Raw genomic sequence first — 22139 nt, 5'->3', positions numbered from 1 at the left:
CAGAGACTTTAACAATTGGTTTAGCCTGAGGCAGAAGGGCTATACGGCTATTAGAACATTCCATTCACTAAGGGTAGAATTTTCTAAATGAACAAGGTAGAAACATGAAGACAAACATTGGAATGTTGGAGCTCCGGCCTTATACCAGCCGGGGGAGAGGTGTGGCGCCGCGGCCAGGGCGACTGACGCTGGAATCTGGGGACCACGGTTCGATCCCCGGCTCCGGCGGCAGATTAGCCCAGCACCATGTGACTCTGGGCAATAGCTCGCTTAATCTTCCCGACGGCCCCCAGCGCCTAGAGACCCTTACGGGTGATTGTGCGCTTTACAAATGTGGACTTTATTATAAACCATGGGCTACTAAATTGCATTCAACGGAGCTCTCAACATTCCAATGTTCTAAATAGGAATACAGTACAGTGCAGTAAAGTACAGTTAGCAATTTCAAATCTAAGGTAGAGGATTAGTGGGAAACGATATAAGCATGAACATCTGACATAGTTTTCATCTCAAGCCCTCCAAATCATTCCTCAAGGGAAAGGGCAGAGTAAAGGGACATCTCTTACTTGTTGATGCCAGTCTCATCCTTCATGTGAAATCCAGTCTAACATAGGAAAGCTACACGGCTAGTGAAAGCATGTGCTTTTGTCTTGGTGGTCTCAACCCCAACAGCTTTGAATATCTTCATTTGGCAGTGTAGCTTGTAAGTTGTTCATTCAGACATGGCATTAGCTTAATGGCTTCTGACCATTCCTGCAGTGTCGGAGCTATCGCAGAGTCCCAGACACATAGGGGCAGATTTATCGAGGATGTGCCTTGCGCTTGCATCTTGTAAGGCGAAGAAAGGCAACACAAGACCTTAAAGAAGACTTACTATTCCATGCAGAGCCATCTTGCATGGCTCTGCGTGGCATAGTAAATCTGGAGTAACGCACAGCAGTGCAAGTTGCCGCCTTGTGTTATTTTCCCCTGGAAGGCTTTCCATAGGTGGATAGTGGGTCTTCCCACCCATCTACGCATGTTTTTTGGCACATTCCCAGATTTACTTAACCCCTTCGGGGCTGATGACGAGCTCAGCTCGTCATGAGCGAAACCTGCCGTGCGCTCATGACGAGCTGAGCTCGTCATGTAACGCGGTAATTTTAAAATTGCCGCGTACAGCGAGAAAAGCCGCCGCAGCGATGCGGTTAAACAAGTAAACCTGGGAATGCATTAAAATGCTACGCCTTCCTAGTGAAACATACCAATGAGAAATATATTTCTCATTGTTTTTCCTCTTTCTACATGTGCTGCAGAAAGAAAGATGAAAAAGTCTTACAGGATTGTTTTGTGCAGGAAAGTGTCCCTTCCTGTACAAGCACAAACCTGCCTGTAATGCAGGCACCCTTGCACAATAGTACAAGGGTGCCTGTGTTGGTGCTAGGCTGCACTCAGTGCTCCAGTGCAGAGAGAGAGCGGGAATGCACCATATGTTAGTAGATGTAGTGCATTCCTGCCCTTTCCTTGTCATTCAACACAGCGCAGCAAGGTGTCTTGCTGCATTGCGTTGCATGACTTGTTCGTAAATTTGGGCCATAGTGTTTCTGTCGAACGGGCAGTCTAGCCATCTCCTTTTAAGCAAGTTTGCACCTTCACATCCAGTGTATGATGAAGGAGTGGGAGTTCAATGTAGGGGGTCAAGGGTAAGGCGTAATTACCCGAGAGGTTATGCCACATGTGAGTCCAGAAATCTTGGCTCTTTGGGCAGGAACACAAAATATGAAAAATATCTCCTGCTGGAACCAATAGTCGGAAGTCTGCAGCAGTGCCAATCATGGCTAATTGATTAATGCCAATCCATAAGAATTTGAAATAAACTGAATTTGAGTCTGGCGTCTGGCAGTCCATTGTCACGGGTAGCTAGGAGTTTATTCTAGTCTATAGTGGAATAAACCTTCTGGATCCAGGATTACCATTCGTTCCTTACCAATTGCACCATAGGGTTACAGTAAAGGTCTTCGATCATCACTGTAGTGTAAAGACCACTGATGAGTTTCCTATAACTGCCCCACTTTTCAAGGTAGGCGTGAACAGTAATGTCCAAAATGGAGGCTATTTGATTGTGTGTGGCGACCTTCAGAGCAAAGTTCAACTGTTGGTAATGCAAGAATTGGTAGAGGGGCATATTGAATTCTTCGCAAAGAGTCACAACTGATTTAATAGCCCCGTCAGAGAGAACATGCGAGCGGATCCATATTGGCCAGAACAGTGGCTCTCCGTTTAGGCCGATGGCGGAATAGTCCTATAAGGGGTCAACAGGTTCACAAAACTGTTCTGCTCATGATATCAATGAGCTGTCATCCAGATCGTCTGGAAATTTGTCATAGAGGGTTTGGCCTAACTACTTGGGAGGGGTGGTGCAGGTATATCATCTGCGATGCTGGTGCTCCACCTTATAGTTTGTTTTCTAGAAGAACCCAATCTGGAACATTGAAAATGTTTGTGCATATAGGTAAGTGTGAATTTACTTTTGTTAACTCTACAACTACATCCCTTGAAAATATATAATGTCAAGGTACATCTATACTGACTTTGAAAAGTTTTGATACTTGAGATTTTGGTTGCACAATAATCTTTAATTGACATTAAGATGGCATACCAAAATTTACACATCAACACATCTGAGAATCTAAAAGAACAGGAAAATTTGAATCATTTCTCTCTAACGTAGATCTCTACAGTACCTAGAAACCGTAACAGTGTAGACTTTTTGTTTTCCAAAATTCAAATTATATAAAAAATATAGGTGATTAGAAGGACAAATAATGATGGCATGGCAATGGGGGCATTCCACTGCACCAGACCACCCAGTTGAAGACTGTTTTTTCATATATATTGTGCATTGTTTCTTGTGGCCTTCCAGTTTGCATCTGCACTGACTGACCTTAACTCTACGATAGGTTCAAGCCCTCCACCTTCTCTCTGATGATCATCATTGCTTAGACCTTTACACGGAAGCAAATGTGCAACCTCTCCAGCCGACCAGTTCTCTTGCGTAGTGTGGTATTGGCACACATCAAGATTTCTCCTGCAGAAAAGGATCTGCTCAAGGAGAATGTATTCGAGTACAAACTGGACGGCTGAATGTTTCTTTGCCCCATGCAGAAATGTTGACTGGGATCAGCATTAACTAAAAGCAGCTGTATGCAGAAATGCATATTGTTCCTTTTCATTGAACATATACTCTTGGAGCTTACATGCTTCCAGTGGAATGGGTATCATTTAGAAATATTTTGAGGATGCTTTAATTGTGATCTGAAATGTGATTTTAAACAAAAGTTGATGCTAGAGAGCACAGATATTTTATAAGTGTACTAAACAGTAGATGTCAGTTTAGAAATAAGAGAGAAATTGCTTGATTTACAGTTGTGATTAGCGAATGACGTCCTCCAGATCAGCCAGAATAGCAGGCAAGTTGAAATGAATTGAAGATGGCTGTATGTTCAGCATGCTAGCTATCTGGCGTTCTAAAGGAGCTCAGGTAAAGGTGTGGCATAAGCTGACTCTCAGATCCAGCACCCAGAACAGCAGAAGTATTAATGTAATGACAAATCCAGCACTCGGACCGGTGTCAAAAACCCAATTACCGTTGCCGAGACAGACGATGGGGTTTAATAGGAATGGGTGATAAACTGTCCTGTTTCTAACAAGAGATTTTCACATCTCATTAGTTTTGAATTACATCCGTTGTAAGTGTGAGTAAGTATGTACTCCTTTTGCCTGGATTGTTTATTCTGTGGACACGTGGAGCAGGACAGCATACTCGCTCTTGCACCCGTCTCTGCTTCAAAATGTTCATTGCTACATATATCCTTGTCGTGTGGTCCTTTACCACAAGCCTGAGAGATGTTTGGCTCGATCTCTGAAGGGATAGCAGGTGCCCCAAGATTTTACCATTGATTAACTATAATTGGGAGTTTTTTTTAAGCTTGATTCAAAATATCAGTTAAACAGCTCCTTACAAAGATCTTAATTACAAAGTTACCATATTACTGCAATATCCATCATGGTAAACCCTTTTGAGCAGTTTCATATTATGCCAGAAGGACAATATCAAAAAATGTTAACAAATGTAACTTAGTCATCTTTATTATTACCAACAATTAACAGAGCCAATTTTTCGAAAGTGACTTCTTTGATGGTGGGTGTGTTCTGTTCTGAATAACCTCTCTCCTTACTTTCAGGTGGACAGTGACACTATTTGGAATGAGTTGCACTCTTCCAATGCGGCCCGTTGGGCTGCTGGTAGTGTCATAGAACTGGCGTTCAAGGTGGCCACCAGGGAACTCAAGGTAGGAGGTTGGATAGAGGATTGTGGATCATCTTGGACAGGTTTGAGAGTTATGTGCAGAACTGTACATTAGTGAAGGTGCCTGGTGTGTCTGAGTGGTGTACACCAATGGAGACGTGTCTAAAGGAGGTGCATTATGGTGAATGTTGATTTGGGTTAGCTGTCATGGAGGTACACATGGTACAGATGTCTAAGCTTGTGTATCATGGTGAATGGCTTACGGTCGAGTATCTTAAGGAAGATACGCGATAACTGTGTGCCATGGTGCAGATGCCTTCCAATTATATGTCACAGTGAGTGCCTGGACAAATATGAACCACTGGGGAGGTACATCATGTATATGTTGTTTGGTGGCATCTGATGCTGTACAGATTTGACTTTGATGCTTATTAGCTATGTACCAACCGTGGTGGTGTCTGATGGTTGTGTGCTAATGCCGAGGTACTTGAGGGGTGTATGTCATGTTGTTAAACCCTGTTTAGCTTTTCTTGGGTTGAAAGCATTTGGTAATAATGGGTAATCTAACACTGGCTGGGAAACTGGTTATAAAAGGCTTCAAAAGCCTAGAATACTAAAAGAATAAAGAATGTAGCTGACTAGGCTAAAATACAAAAATACATACAATAATGCAATATCATGACTACATGATATCTAATAAAGAAAAAAAGGCAAGTAAGTCACAACAAGCAAGGGTGGCTGGCTAGAAAATATACATTTGCTCTTTACAGAAAGATTATTCTTAAGCATGAGGACTGCAGAGGCTTGCACTTTTGTACTAGGGCCACTCACAGAAGAGATATTGTTAAACTGATAGTTGTGAACTGCATCACATGCACCCATTGTGATTGGCCTAGCTATAGAAGCTGCACATCTTAAGACTGCTTTAGTATCAATCTTATCTTGCTTCCCAATCGTACAGTATTGTTACTGTACGATTGGGAAGCAAGATAAGATTGATACTAAAGCATTTTTAGGATGTGCAGCTTCTATAGCTAGGCAAATCACAAAGGGTGCATGTGATGCAGCTTACAACTATCAGTTTGACAATATCTCTTCTGTGAGTGGCCCTAGTACAAAACATAGACTTGCATTTTCTTGTCGCGATAAAGTTGTTGTTTCTGGACAAGTGCTTTAAAGTGAATGCTGTTGAGTTTGAAATGGATAAGTTACTGGAGGCATGTCCGGTGAAGGATGAAATGGTTAGAGGCAAAAAGCTTGCACTTGCCTGCTGTTTTGAAACGTTCAGTAGTTAGTTTTTGTGTTTGTTTGTTTGCCACCTATGGGCCACTTGGGTCTTCTGTGACACACTTTACCAATGTAGATGCCCTAAAGCAGCGCAGTATTCACACATTCATAGTGAACAGAATGAGCCATTGTCTATCCATTGGCCTTCTCTGAGAAATAACAGTATCTGCCTTTTAGACCCTAAATCCCTCACTGGGACCCTGAAAACAGCCAATCGTTACCAAAAGATTGCCAGCTTCCATGTGTAGGTGGGACACTTGGGAATAAGAGCACGGTTGTGAGGGCGAGATTTGGTCTGAATATGTTAAGTCTAAGTACTTTGGCCTATGCTCTTGTCAGTGCACAATTGTTACAAGCAACCTTTTGGCAGTAGCCAAGCCAATTGTGAGAATGGAGCCTATCATAGACCATCATTGTCTTTTACTCCAATTATGTAAAACAGTTTTAAGAGGACGGAGTGAGGGAGAAGGGAGCTCAGTCAGAATATAGTTTTCACCCTCTGTAGGATTGTGTTTCCTTGTAGAGGGGCTGTGAGTCTTTGTAGTGTCAACTTTGTGATTCATGATGGAGGCACCATACATGCCCTTCCTCTGGTGAATCTACCCAGAGATAGCCACTGCAGTGGAGATGCCCAACGAGTGTGAAAGTAGCTGAGGTGTGTTCATCATGGTACAGTTGCTTCAGGTGTCTTTGCCATGGTTGAGTTGCCTGATTGGTGATAAAGTAGAAGAGCCTAAGGTTTGTAAGGCATGTTGCAGTCTCTTTAGTGCTGTGGTTCTCGGTGGAGTTTCTTGGTGAGCCAGTGTTATGGTGGGGCTGTCCCAGGTTTTGACACTGATTTGGACGGACTTTTGAGTTGTGTGTCAGTTGGAGGTGCACCGGCTTTATGCAGAACAGTGGAAGTGGCTGAAAGTGATGGGTCCTGGTGAGTTCTCTTTTGGGTTGTGGGGTAATGAGGTACCTGAGAAGCAAGCATCGTAGCAGAGGTGTGTGCAGCACAGTGAAGGTTGCTACGACTGGTCGGTCATGGTGGACGTTTCTGATTACTTGTCATCATAGCAGAGGTACCTGAGGGTGTGTGTGTTTATGAAGGTGTCTGGGGGTGTTGTACCTCATGTTGGCAGTGGAGAGTTGTGTGTTTTGGTGAAGATGTCAAGGGAATGGGTTTGGGGTCGGGGGGCTTATTACGGTATTGATTTCTAAGAGTTGTAGGTCATGCAGAAGGCACAGTATTAGAATGCATGTGGTGACGTTTTTAATTGTTGTGCATCATGGTGAATCTGATTGAGGCGTGTGTCCCTTTGGTGGAGGACCTGTCTGCTCGCTCTTCATTAGTGCTTGAATAATCATGAAGATTAAATGTCAATGTGAAGATTGCCGAGGGTGAGTTGAGGACAACCCATGTTTTCTTGCTTCACTTCCTTTCAGCTACGAGACTTCTACTGTTAACGGGGGAATCAAAGAATATCAATATTTTAATATCTTAAGTTATTTGATGCAGTTTTACTGATTACGTTGTATCTGATTCTGTTTGTCTTTTGGTCTGTAAATCTGTTCATCTCTGCCTTTATCTCAGGTAACCAAACTGGGAGAGTGGTACTGCTCCTCTTAGCTCGCTTCAGTTTAAGGTTGACAACCTACAATAAAGGGGTTTATATAAGACACAGAAGATAGATTGTTATCCCTCCCTTGAAGTTTAGTTTAGTTTAGTTTATAGGCTTGTATAGCGCATTAATCACCCTCTGAAGGGTATCTCAGCGCTCGAGGATTTGCAGCAGAAGTAACGGCAATGGGCTGATCTAAAACAGAGCTTTTTTCAAGGCTTTCCTGAATTTCAGATGGTCAGGACATTGTCTTAAGACAATAGGGAGTTGGTTCCATAGGAGTGGTACTTGATATGAAAAAGCCTTTCCTCCTGTTTGTGTCTTTTTTATTCTTGGGATTTTGAGCAGAGATTTAGAGTTTGATCGCAGGACCCTGTGGGGGGTGTAATGGTGTAGCCTCTCCGCCAAGTAGGAGGGTCCCTTTCTCCATATTGCCTTGTGCGTCAGGCAACAGATCTTGAACTTCACACACGTCCGCACAGGCAACCAAAGTAGCTGGTGAAGGAGGGGGAGTGAAGCTGATCTGTTGGGGGCTTTTAAGACTAAACGTGCTGCAGTATTTTGTATCATCTGAAGGCGGTTTAGTGAGGACTCGTTGGCTGCGATCAGTAAGGCATTACAGTAATCTAGCTTACTCAGCACCAGGGTTTGAATCAGGGTCTTTCTCATGAAGTCGGGAAGATAGGGGAAGACTCTTCTCAGTAGGCCCAATACGTGGAAGCATGAGGCCACTGTGTGAGTTACATGCTTTTTCATAGTGAGGGTCTGTTCGAGGTACACTCCCAATTTCTTGGCTGTTGTTGTGGGGGTTGGGGCGTTTCCCAGTTCTGGAGGCCACCAATGTGGTGCCCACAGAAGTGGGGCGTCTCCAAGGAGCATGACTTCTGTTTTTCCGGCATTCAGCTGTAGGAAGTTGTTTTTCATCCATTGTGAGATTGCCAGCATGCCGGAAGAGAAGGTGGATTAGGCTGTCTGAGATGTTTTATTGAAGAAGAAGGTAAGTTGGGTGTTGTCTGGGTAGGATATTGAGACAAACCCATAGTTCCTTAATAGAGCTGCCAAGGGGGCTATGTAGATGTTGAACATGGTTGGGCTTAGGCATGAACCCTGGGCCTTAAAGTGGCCTTAAAGGAGTTAACGTTGTGCTAGTGCCAAAAATAATGACTTGGGATCATGGCGTATTCCTCAATGATCTGCTAATGATTTGAGGATGAAGGGGATTTTTCCTGTTTGTAATGGCTGTCTCCCGGCTGTGCTTAAAATGGGCAGATTTATTTTTGAAAATCCAAGGCTTCTTGTTCTGTACAAGAGACATTTGTGTGTTCCTCTGGGCAGTAACCTTGGTGTTTGACATCTCTAACTACTAAAATATCCTCCCTGACTGACTAAACTGATGGACAGATCGGGCTGTCGCCTACAAGCCATGTATCATCTTATTGATGATGACACAAATTATTGTCTCGTACAGGTAACAGGCTATCTTTTTATTAGGGGGTATTGTTTGATTGACTCATTTGAGTGATTTACTATCTTCCATTGTGCATTCACTAGAGTTGTTTTCTACAAGAAATGGATGGAACCTTCTTCTCCCTAGTGGGACGAGATGCATTGCCTTCCCCTGATTGAATACATGATTAGCTCTCATGCATGAGTTAGCTTTTTTTAATTAAATGAGGACAGGGACAATTTCCATAGGTAATTGACGAATTCTTATAAATGACGGATGGGTTGGAGAGGGTTTGCTACAGTGGTGATTAACACCTAGATTCATCAAAGTCCCGTTTTGCGAGTCTGTAATAGCGATTCATAAGGAATCGCTATTAAGGACTTGCAAAACGGGATTCATGTAGGAATTGCAAAAAATATTGCGATTCCTACATCTTCCTTATTTGCGATTAGCAAATTGCTAATCGCAAATAAGGATGCGATTTCAAGGGTGCCAGGGGTGTCCAAAGGACATCCTGTAGCACCCCTGAAAAGCAAATGTAGCCAGATGTTGCGCACACACATGTCCAAAGGACATGTGTGTGTGTAACATACCACTCAGAAAAATGCACTAAAGTGCATTTTTCTGAGTTTTCGCTATTTACCACGAAGTCTGACTTCGTGGTAAATAGCGGGCAGAAATAGCGATTTTGCTAATAGAAAATGGTTAATGAATTGCATTTAAGGAATCTCAAATAGAGATTCCTTAAATGCAATTCCTCGCAAATATGCGATTTCGCAATTAGCGATTTTTGCATTTGGGATGATGAATCCCAAATGCAAAAATTGCACTCGCAAAGGGCCAGATTCTCAGAAGAATGAGGGCAAAACGTGGAGTGGTTGTCTAAGTCATGAAGCCTCTTCCTAAGGGTGAAGGCTTGCAGTGTCTCTATTGAGTGAAAGCACGTCTTGATACAGAAGAGGGAAGTTCTGACTGTGCCCCAAGTGCCGTGGATCAGCTGTCCTTAGGCGAGAGATGGAGCTATCGCAGTTCTCCCTGATGAGTATGTGGGTTGTGAGTTTCCAAAGACAATAAATGGAGTGAATGCCTACCGTGGATGGTATGGCTTCCTCCAAATAGAGGGCGTGACATGCTGATTCGGAAGGAATCCTGCAATGTCTTCCTATTGTTGAGGGTTTCAATGATTGCCTCTCAGTGTTGGGGGTGATGGCAGGAATGATTGTCTGCATCAAATCATGTGGTGTCAAGCAACGATTACAGATAAAGAAACTGATGTCCAAGAAGGAAACACTTCTCTGCTAGGTTTAACTATATACATTCAGCGAGTATCGCCGATCACCCAGCTCGCTTACGTCTCAGATGTTTGGCTTTATTCCCAATATAACCTATGCTCAGTTTCAGATTATCCTTCCCAGTGGTGTCTATATTGTCAGGGAATGGGGTGCTTTAAATCTAGTGTAAGGTCTCGAAAAAGGGTAAACACTTGAATGTCTTGCTTCGAAATCCAGCATTGTTTCCTGTGGCAGGATAATAGCTCAAAAACACTTGTGATTCATGGCAGGCCTCTGTGAGAGGGCATACGTGAGCTCCACGATGGAAAGCTGCATTCCCTAGCCTCCTAGGACTATTGTATATAAAGTTTGTTTAACGTTCCAGAGAGGCTGACGCACATGAAGAAAAGACGTATTCTTCCACCTCAAGTAAATTGCCAGCGGTCTCCTTTCTGAGCTATCGCACTGCCGTCTAAGGCTTCACATTTCATTACAAGCTTGGGGGGGACAAATCAGCCCACTAAACAGCCAGTTCGTTTGACATTTGACCCAAGCAATGCAGCGTAAACCTCTGAGCAGCGTTCTCATTAATCAGGAAGTTGAGATTAGCTGCCGCAATCCACGACAAACCCGACACTTGGAGCTCTCACGCGGTCCGTTATGTTATTTGGGTTGCTTCTAAAACCATTCTTGAAGCCATGTGGAGGCATGCTTTGTTATACATGTGCATCAGATCATCTCACAGAATTGTTATTTGCAATTATTCTAATATTTATTTGCATTTTGTTTTACTCCAGAACGGTTTTGCTGTGGTCAGACCTCCCGGGCACCATGCAGACCCTACAACAGCCATGTAAGGACCACTTTCGAAGACGAACATCCAGTTGTTAATGGTTTTATGACGCTCCAATGATTTACCACCTCCATTTATGCTCCTTTTCCATCCTGAGTATTAATGCATATATAGGTCTATCAATTTGTTTACAGCAAAATGGGGACAAAAGATTTGTGGTACTTCAGTCATGCCACTTATTAGATCAGTTATCTGGCACTGGGACACCAGAATGACCAACAAAGAGGAATGTATATACACAGAGTTGCAGATGGGGAGCGATTAGACAGCTGTCCCCAGTTGGCAGCGATTGAATGTATCACATAGATTTATAGTCATTGACAGTGAGATAAAAATCCAGAGTCCACTTCAGTGTTGTGCACGTTTCAGAAGCAATCATGCAGACTATCTTGCTTTCACCTGGATGTCCATCAGGCTTTGGCCATGCAGGAAAATTTGTCTCACTACCGACTATATTAACATATAGTCTGTTTTTACAGTAAACAGCAATATTTTACCTTCTGCCGATGTCCATGACCATAGTTGCAAATTTGGAGCAGTGTTTCGCGTCCTGTGTACCTATCTTTCGATGAAGTGGTTAAGAGACTTCTTAAATATACCCTTTTTTCTGATTGATAAGGCAATAAAGGCCTGTCCGAAGTTCTAATATTTTATGGAGAATTTTCAAGTTTTTCATTAGGAAATCATTATCCGTCCACTATTTGATTTTGTGATAATCTGTATTGCTTTTGTTACGTTTCTGAGAATATATTTCGCTAACTCATTGAAAGCATTTAGAATAGGTAAATTGGTTGATTCTCTGTGCACAATTGAGTCTCGGTGAGTGCGTGCACATTTAAGTTTCCATCGTGCACATTTAAGTTTCCATCGCTTGGCTGTCATCTGACCAAATAATTGAGTATTGATTACCCTTAATTGGAGGTTTCTCGCAGTGCACATTTGTCTCTGCTCTTAATACAATGGGCTGATGCATGTGATCACTCACAATTCTAGGGATTTTTTTAAAGTCCTTTACAAGATGGAAACTCTTTCCAATGACAAAAGTATAATCCAGCAAAGAACCGTTACTTGCCATGTGGCATCTGAGTGCAGATTCACAATTTTTTGTCCAGCAAAGTCTTCTTCAGGTCTATTCTTGCATTGTATTCTCTGCATGCAATTACCAGTGCATGTGCAACGTTTAAGTTGAATAGGGAAGATACTCTTATCAATTGACGAATAGTTCATGTGGAAATGAACCCTTATGGAAAGCATATATTTAAAGGTGTTTTATCCTTGTTACCATTATCAATCTTTACATTAATAAAGACTACAGCCAAGCCTCCTCCCCAGCAGTGCTCAACAATTTAATGGTTTGACATACCACTTGGAGCCCAGCATGAGGTTGTCCTCCCACCCTATGTTTAGCTTCTCGGCAGAATGTTTTTGGACATTTCTATGTAATTCGAATAATAACACCTCTACCTCCTCTTACATGTGAGGTGAAGTGTACAAAGGCAGTAATCTGATGATCTCAATGTAGAGGGGAAGAGACTTGGGGCCAGATGTAGGTAAATCTCATTTACCGATTCATAAATACCTAATTTTACCGATTCGGTATTTATGAATCTGTAAATGAGATGTAGGTAAAAATTCGGTATTTTTTACCGAATCGGTAAGATTCGGTATTTACCGATTCGGTAAATACCGAATCGGTATTTGCTATTGAATCCTATGGGCCTTGAAGCCCATAGGATTCAATAGCAAATACCAATTCGGTATTTACCGAATCGGTAAAAATACCGAATTGCTAAGGGGGACAGGGTGTCACTTTGACACCCTGTTGCACCCCTGTAACTGGCGTTTGCGCCATGTGGCACACATACATGCCTTTAGGGCATGTCTGTGTGCCACATGGCACAGGTGTACATGCACAGATGTGCATGTACACAAGAATTCGTAATTTATCATGCAATTGTATTGCATGGTAAATACCGAATTCTAAAGGCCCTGTAGCACTGTTAGAAGTGCTACCTACATCACAAAATACATTTTCGGTATTTTTACCGAATGGTAAATTTACCGAATCAGTAAAATTTACAGAATCGGTAGATTTACCGATTCTGTAATTTTACCGATTCGGTAAAATTACCGAAAATGTATGTTTTACTAGCCCCTACATCTCCATAGCCCTTTCCCGGTCGGAAACGGACGAAAATCGGTATTTTCGGCCGTTTCCAACCGGTAAAGGGCTACCTACATCTGGCCCTAAGAGCCATATGTACAAAGGCAATTTTTTGCGATTCGGTGTTTGTTAATCGCAAACACCAATGTATAAATGTGTCTTTGACACATTTTGCGATTCCCAGTGGGTTGCAAATAGACATACCTCATGAAAATTAATGAGGTAGGTCTCTGTTTTCGACTCACTGAGAATCTTTCAAATCTGCTGGGGTCAGCAGACCACCATGTCGGTGATTGCTTTTATTAAATAAAGCAATCCTTTTTTTTTCTTCTTAAAACCCCAACTATTTTCCTTAGAGGGAAATAGAATGTGTTTGAGAAAAAAAATTCAACTTTTTTTTTCATTTTTTTAAGAGTAGGCAGTGGTCCGTCGGACCCCTGCCGCTCTTAAAAAATAGTTTTTACAAACATTCACAAAAGGGAAGGGGTCCCTTGGGGACCACTTCCCATTTGCGAATGGATAACCACCTACTCGAAGTAGGTTGTAAAATGTGAATGTTTTGTGATCGTATTTTGGTCGCAAAACATTCACACATACACCTGATATTCGGTATTAGAAAGGGAAGCCCTAAACACGCCCCTTCCTAATACCGTAGTGCAAACCCAATTTGTGATTCGGTAATAGCTTACTGAATCACAAATTGGGCTTGGACATGTGAAAAAGCCTTTTTGCGTTAGCAAACTAGCGAATTCTGTGAATTGGCCCGTTTTCGACCACAATAAGCTTTTGTACATGTGGCCCCAAGTGACTGTGGTACCAGTGGTAAACAGAACCCACAGTGAATGCTGCTCTGTGACCACTGGCCACCCAATGGCCCGCAGAAATGGTCTCGTGTCTTACTGTGCATTGTGTTGAATTACTATTGTGTATATTTCTGAAATATATCTGTTGTCTTTACACAGGGGCTTCTGCTTTTTTAACTCTGTGGCAATCGCTGCCAGGCGCTTACAGCAGAAGTTGAACGTCAGCAAGATCTTGATCCTCGACTGGGTGAGTCACTTTGGAACCTTGACTCCAATCAGGCAGTTCATCTGTTTCTTTTGTGTATGTAGTGGTTTTGGCCTCCCATGTGTCCAGCTAAACAAGGACGGGGTGGACTCCGTCATGGGCAGTACTGTGAGTCCATTCTCATTTATGATCATTTATATCTAGAAGGCTTTGTCAACCGTAGAGTAGTGCTTTATGTTTTGAATCTGAAATTGGTAATGTATTTGGGATTAGCCACTGAAAATTCTTGCCTGATGTTGGCTGAGTCTTTATGAGTCAATTTACTTAAGACGTTTTGCAGGAGTGACCTTTTTTCGGTAGAGAGAGAAATCAAGGTATTTTCCATATCCCTCGTGCATCTACAGAGCAGGAGCGGTGTGCGCATGAGCTAAAGAATGTCCAGTTATTTGATTTATTTGCAGTTTTATATAGCTTGACCAAGATCCAGTGGGTCTCAGAGCACTTTTACTTAAGCAGAGCTTCATACTGCATAGAAGCACTTTACATAAGTGTTTCACAGAAAGATTCACATAAGATAACATGCATACTGAGTAAGCACAGTCTAAATAAAAATGGATATAATACAAACGTCACAAGACTGTGGATTCCATACCATTAAGTAAAGCAGCATGTATCACATTGCTTGAATTTGGAGATATCCATGGAACTGTCGGGTGAGGAGATGCTAAAAGTTATTAGACTACTTTTGAGGGATTAAGATTTGCGTAGATTGGGCCAGTGCTCAATTTCCTCGTCACATGGGCAGTGCTGGACCCACCATTGTTTTCCTGAGCATGAGCAGTGGGACAACAACTACCAAAACTAGTCTAGCTGTTACTGAGAGTGCAGGCTTCCAATATTGCCACCACCATGAGACCCTGCACTGAGGCCTGGGAGGTCCATGGGACAGTCAGCCTACTGCTCAAGGCACCTTTTCTGACCTTTGACTTATGGGCTCGTCTTGCATTTCCCATTGTGACATATTACACAAATTTGTTGCATCACTTTTTTGCTCTTTTTCTGGGCTGCGTTAGAGTAGAATGGAAAACCTTTAAAATCCCTACTCAGTGATTTTGCCCAAACTACCCCGCTTTACTGAATCTTTAAAGCATGCCACACAAGATGAATTTATTTTAACTTGAAGTGGTTTTACAATCTGTACTCATTACCATGTAACAGCTATATATTTCAATGTGCTCAGAATTAAAACTGGTTTGCACCTGTACTTCAACACTGGTTGAGATATGTCATAGACTAAATCAAAGCAAGATTCTTATTTTTTTAGTGAAAAACACTTTTCCATTGCCGCTTCCATGGAATCAGCATCTGCAGCTAAGAAGTGTGAAATTACCAATAGTAATGGGCATTCACATATAATAGTTCCTGTCTTATGATTGTCTTCGTTCGCGCTTTGTTGGAGACTGGGTGTAGGGGTTGTGTCCACAAGACTGACAGGACCCTTTGTTTAAGCGTTCTCTTCAGTTGGAGCTAAATCTATTATAGGAGATGCACAGAGTCTAAGACTGCGCCTCGACTGAAAGCAAATAGAACTACAAATCATGACCAGCATTGGCTAAGCCATTAGGTCTCTCTTTTAGACTGTGCTGACGCAGACCTACTGCCAATACAGACCCACTGCCATTGCTACTCAACAGCAACCAAAATGTACAAAAAATGCTTTTTTTCTAATGCTAACCAACGTTAGCAAAGAAAAGGAACAAGGCTTTGATGTGTCTGCTCAGATGCGTCATTAAGCATGCACATGTATGAGTAATGATACCACAGCAGCCCAGTGTGATGATGTATATATGTGCATGTATCACGCACATGCGTAAGGCATGGCACAGCCACCATTTTGTTCAATGTTTTTGTGTATTGCTCCGAGGTGGAACAGTAAATAAAAACAAATTGTAAGTGCGTGAAAGGAGTGGCCTGACAGCAAATTTCAGATGAAGGACCCTCAAAAAAAATCACAATTGGAGGAGTGCGTGGGGGAAATGTAAAGGCCAAAGTTGGAGGGGGCGAGGGATCGAGGGACCAACAGAGGAACTTGGAGTCATGGGGAATTAAAAGAATATTAAAAAACCCGACTGGGGGAAATGAGGCATTACACAGGGTTGAGAGCAAGAAAACACATGGACTCATATGGAGTGTTAAAAGCAAAAGAAAAAAGTTGTTTGCAAAATGTGAGCAGTGGAAGAATACAAGTCTTCCAGTAAAATTGATGGGAAAGAAGCTGTGCTCCCGGGGAGGGAACTTCACATCAAGAGAAAGGAAAACTATTAAATAAGCAAGCACGCAAATGAGAATGACAAGAATGTCATCCAATAATATGCGATGGTCTAAAACAAGCCCTCTATAAATATACAAAATATAACAAAACCACCACCAATACCACCACTACCAATACCACAGCCAACACCACGACCACCACCAATACCACCATCACCAATACCACCACCACCAATACCACCACCTTAGCGCCTTTCGCTCAATAGTAATAGCAGGGGCACTACACGAGGCCGGCGCTGCAGACAAGACTATACCTCCCTCCATGTCTGCCATAAAGCACAGCCTGTCTTGCACCCGGTGGTTAAGCCAGGGTCCTACTACAGCTAGAGTGTTTTTTATTCGGCCAAAGATAGCAATGACATTACGCAATGCCACACTGCACACTCAAATAATGGAAAGGGCATAAAATTGCCCCCCCCCGCTCTTCCTCCTGAGCTGCGACAGTGTCATCAGAAAGCGAAAGGTGTTGGAGTGCTTTGTTAGTGTTTATAGCTCGGATCATATGTAATTGTCACTTCACACGTTGTGTCTGTGTAATTTACAACACCTGCACATCTTCACTGCACTATTTATCACTACTTTGACGATGTTGCAGGCCGGTCTCGTCCTCTGATATTTACAAGCGATTGAGAAGGCCCTTTATTGCAATGCAATAGGTCTAACATTTATGAGCGTTTAAGCTATTAGTATTGTAAATGATAATGCCTTTATTTATTTTTTAAAACCCAAAACATAAATAAAAGGCATTGTCACTTACAATGCCAATAGCTCAAACTTGCGTGAATGCGAGATCTATTGCATTGCATAGGCTTGTTTACCACATCTTTTGGATTTTTAACATGTGACTTCAGTCAGTGAAACAAGCTCAATTCGATTTCATTTATGAATCATAAATGCATTACAGACATGATAAGAGAATTAAACAGATATCAGTATCAGATTTCGTACGATTCATATAAAATTGCATTATCATTTTGGTTAAAACAGTTGTCCTTTAAGATATTCTCAAAACTAAATAACTACAAAATATTATATTAGACTGACTTTAAAACACAAACTCTCAGAATTGCTCATCTGTAGTACTATCTCCTTGCATACTTCTGATACCTTCTGACTGTTGTTTTTCTTTAAAGGTTTCTGGCTTTTACAGCATGCTATAAAACACACTTCTTACTGCACCAATTACATGTCGCCTTCCACGCAGGACACACTTTCCAAGCAGCCATGTGACCAGTCATGCCACACCAGTAGCATTGCCCTTCGAAGGTATGGTCACTAACTTATGGTGATCTTTTTTCTGTCTTTTACTGCAATAATTACTCCTCTTTCATCACTCACTTTACCCTTTGCTTTGCCTCAACTCTTTCACATACACTATCATATGCTCCACTTCCTTGGACATGATAAGAACCTCATTTAAATGGGGGTCATCCTTTGGCCATGGTTCTTGTCTAATTCTATCAATCTTGCACGTTAGCAAAAAATGGTTGTGTATGTGTTTGTCTAACGCAGCACTACATTTTACACATGGCAGCTAATTGATTATATAAATCCCTTCACAGTTTCCCCTTGAGGTACTGGGTTTTTAAGAACCGGCACAGAACCGGTAACCCAGCGGTGCCAGGGAATCAACACCCAGAGACCTCGGGTTCTTCCTGATCCAGACCCACAGAAACTCGGAGTCTTCTAGGTGAAGTCAAAGATTAGTTTATTGGCTGCAACCAAGGTAACAGGTGTCCTAGAAGTACAACGGGTATGTTCTCAGGAGACTGCACACTTTCACGAAGTCAGGCTTCTCTCTTTATACATAATATTCGGCCTTGGGCAAACATTCTTCGAATTCGTGGTATGTCATTTATAGTTACTGGTTACAAAAAAAAAGAAAAGCAGAGTCATGATGACATGTACATATTTCACGTCGTGCTGCCCATAACAAATCATCCGGCAAGGCCCAACATTTCATCAGATATCGCTGGACCCCCAATAAAAACGGTCACCTCCCCATCATAAAGTAAGTGAAGCAAAGGAGTGGAGAAAGATGTGAGCGAGATATGGCAGGTGTGCGCGCTGAAATGGTTTTATGGCTGGTTGAGCCTAGATGCTATCTTGCTCGGCCACTGGGAGGGAACTGACCTAACGAGTTCGGCCTGGGGCAATGGTTCTAACTTGTACTGAGGTCAGGGAGAAGTCGATTAAGGAGTATGTGTCCTTGTGGAATCAAATTCAACTGGATTAAGGCCTATGTAAAGGGCAACATATAAATGGGAGCCTAGGGTTCAGAATGTAAATGACGATTTCGAGGTGAAATCGTCACTCGAACACACCGAAAATTCATGTACATGATGTACTCGTCATTCTCGGTCTTTTGATACCAAATTCGTCATATTTCGACGAAGTTTTATTTCTCGAGTCCAGAACTATTATACGAATCCAGATTTTCAGAACCTCACCCTTCCCTCTGAACTCTTTTACCAAAATGGTATGGCAAAAGAATGGATATCTAATTTCTTTATGCAAATTTAAAATGCAGTTAGAACCCTCGAGTCATCTCTACTTAACTCTGGTAAGTGCTCACTCTACACAGATATGTGAAGTAGGAGCCCCAGGAAAAGGACACACAGGATGACATTGCAGCTTCTAAGGGTGACAGTGGATGGAAATTCCAAGAATAGGAATAAATGTACAATCGTACAGAGCCCGTAAATAATACGGTTGATGTGGACAGATGCGACCCGTGTACAATGAAACCCCAAAAGGCCATGCAGAACCTCTCAGCCTCACTGCTCCCTATGACCACTGAAATTCACACCAATATAGATGACGTGACAGCTGCAGTCCTATGGTAATAGCCTTCCCGCATACAAAACAACAGGTAACACGTGTAGCAGACAGGCTGTAGGACCCTTTGTGAAACACATCTTGGATAACCCAATGAAGTGTACCACAGGGGCCCGAGTTTGAAGGGTCCAAGGAGCACCAGTGTGGGGAAACCTTCACCGTCTAAACCACTTCACTTGCACTCACTCAACCCAGGGACCATCAAATAACAGTTGACCACTTAAGTGCTTACATGATGCGCCAAGAGGCTCACTTGAAGGAAGGACAGGGGCAGGTAACTCATTAAGCACTGCATCTTGGAAAATGTTAAATGCTGACGGTGCCTGAAGAGTAAATAGTGCCAAACTGTTATTCTGAAAATAGACACTTTTGTGATAGGCATGTGCATTTGGAAGATAATTAAAATTATATCCAGGCTGCAGAAATTCCTTACAAAAACAGGCAAATGTTTAAGATGCCTGGAAACATGGCATTTTGTAAACCTCTAATCCTCGGGATGGTGATGAAGTTCCCTTCTGAAAGACGCTGAAAAGGTCATAGGTCAAGGCTTTGCATCTGATAGTATGCTGTGAACTTGCTGACCTTCAGCTCCCTGAGGAAAACCAGAAACCTACGGTCAAGATGAAACACCAATAGTATCTCTCACCTCACGACCCAAATAAAGAAACCAGACTCTCGCGGAGATTGTGCGCGCTGTGCGCCCGTCGGCATGTGAGAACACGCACGGGGTGAATCGCACCTGATCTGAAGGAATTCCAGTATCTGCATGAGGGTGGAGGCCATGAACGTGCCTGATCTTCCACGCAAAGGGCCTGTGGGTTATGTTAGCAGGTGCCAGTGGTTGGTGGATGTGTGCAGTCTGCACATGTATCCACGCGGAGCAGCAGAGACTGTTTGCATCGATAGCCGTGGCCGGTCTTCGGGTTCAGGTAACAGATTACTGCATGGAATCGGCACATAGGAACAAAGGCTCGTCATGTTAAGATAAGCGGGCTGTAGTGATGAGGCAGGCAAAGTGGATCCAATGAGAAGATTTATTGTAGGGAAGAAAGACAACTTACACAACCACCAACAGGAGCTATCAGCAGAGCAATCGTCTTTACAGGCTCCGGTACACTCTCCGAACATTCCCCCCATGACAACCTCACATCCTAAGATGACATAGATCAGAACACTTTTCGTAACCAAAGAAAACGGCCAGCATCAGTGGCGGTCTGACGTGTGTGGTGTCTGGCACCTAAAAGGTTTGTTAATAAAACCCTCACACACCAACCTGGTTGGTGTCATGCTTCATCATCGGGTCCCAGCCAGGTAGCCGGCTGCAATACCTGTTTACAGTTTTGAGGTGATGTGAAATGTGATGAAGTGAGTGAAATTACTATTAAAAATACCTCCAGAATGCTACCTGTTACTTTATTCTTGGAGATCTGGGGTATGGTTAAACAAGGTAGAGAGTGGATAATATGTTACAGATACTATGTGTAGCAGTGTTTATTATCAGATGGTCGACATGTTTCAGCCCGTAGAAAAAATATAAGGGCTTTCTTCAGGACCTCTCCAATCAAGTGAGTGATGTGAAAAACAAGTGAGTGGTAAATAATTACCACGTGAAAAGCATTTTTAACACTCACGCTAAGGCGTGCTTTGCATGCATTGAGGACTAACCGTGTATGGGTCCTCACAAAAATGTACAATACATTTGTCTGGTATTAGGCTGTCTAATCTTGTCCCGGGGATGGGGGAAATTTGAGCCTCTGTTCTTTCACATATTGTTGTGGCAGAGGTGTACGCCGTTACACCTATTACGGGGTCCCCGAGTCAAAGGCTGGCGTAGATAAGAACACTACACATCTTCCCCCTTGGGAAAAAAACACACAAAAAAAACTATTAATGAAGTATTAATAAAATATAGTTAAACATTTCAAAAGAAATACTAATACTGAACAAAATCCTTAAATTTCATAGGTAAATGTTTAACTTGGGAACTTCTTCTTACAGTTTCAATATTATGTTCAACTACAGGTTGATTTGTACCAAGCGCTGCCTGATTGTCCATAACATCATTAGTAGTACAATTCTGTTCACCAAGAATCTTGCTCACATTTGTTTTGGACACACTGCCAGACTGAGGATGCAGATTATCAACAACCTCATGAGAACCAGCAAACCAATCAGATTCTTTGTCAGACTCCGCGAAAGAAAATTCGCAAAGTCACCGAAGACCAGCTGATCACCACCCTCGCCCAAAACCCACCCACTGACCCCACCAACCCAGACACCGCAGCCCGCAACCTCAGACAGTGGATCGACGACTGCGCGAACACCCTTGCCCCACTCAAGAAACCCTCCAATAACCACCCCAGCAAGAGAGCCACCTGGTTCACCGACGAGCTGCAGACCTCCAAACGCACATGCCGGAAACTGGAGAAGATATGGCTCCACGAACGCGCTCTGGGCAACCACGCAGTCCACAAGGACGCCACCCGCAGACATCACCACCTCATCGGATTAGCCAATAGATCCTCCTTCAAAGACCGCCTGGATAACAACGCACACGACAGCAAAGAGCTCTTCAACATCGTAAAGGAACTCTCCAACCTCAGTACCAACACCAACGACATACCGCCCTCACAAGAACTGTGCAACTCACTAGCCATCTTCTTCCACCGCAAGATCGCTGACATCCATGACAGCTTCAACACCATGACTGCCCCGACTACGCCAGACCCCACCTCCCCTGTGAACACCATCAGCACCAACCGCCTGACCTTCTGGTCCAACGTCAACAATGACGAGACACCCAAGGTCATGAGCTCCATCCACTCAGGATCTCCGTCAGACCCGTGCCCACGGTCTGCCATCGCACTCTAAAGACACGCCTCCTAGAAGCCGGAATCCAAGAGAAGGCCCTTGACTGGACCACGTCCTTCCTCTCCGGCAGAACCCAGAGCGTCCGCCTCCCGCCCTTTCGATCCGAAGCCACCAACATCATCTGCGGTGTCCCCAGGGCTCATCCCTCAGCCTGACGCTGTTCAACATCTACATGGC

The 22139-nt window shown here is 43.0% G+C and overlaps 1 protein-coding gene across 3 annotated transcripts in view; it reads left to right on the top strand.

The window, feature by feature from the left end:
• The window catches only part of HDAC7 (histone deacetylase 7), a 706897-nt gene that overhangs the window by 622290 nt on the left and 62468 nt on the right, over positions 1-22139 (top strand). For all 3 annotated transcript variants that reach the window (XM_078686538.1, XM_078686533.1, XM_078686525.1), the window contains 3 exons: positions 4224-4331; positions 10695-10750; positions 13877-13964. In XM_078686538.1, coding sequence (XP_078542664.1) covers positions 4224-4331; positions 10695-10750; positions 13877-13964 — 252 coding nt within the window. The remainder of the gene's footprint in view (positions 1-4223; positions 4332-10694; positions 10751-13876; positions 13965-22139) is intronic.

The sequence above is a fragment of the Lissotriton helveticus genome, chromosome 1_1, assembly GCF_964261635.1.
Source record: "Lissotriton helveticus chromosome 1_1, aLisHel1.1, whole genome shotgun sequence".
Taxonomy (NCBI): domain Eukaryota; kingdom Metazoa; phylum Chordata; class Amphibia; order Caudata; family Salamandridae; genus Lissotriton; species Lissotriton helveticus.
This window is presented reverse-complemented; position numbering and strand designations above follow the sequence as displayed.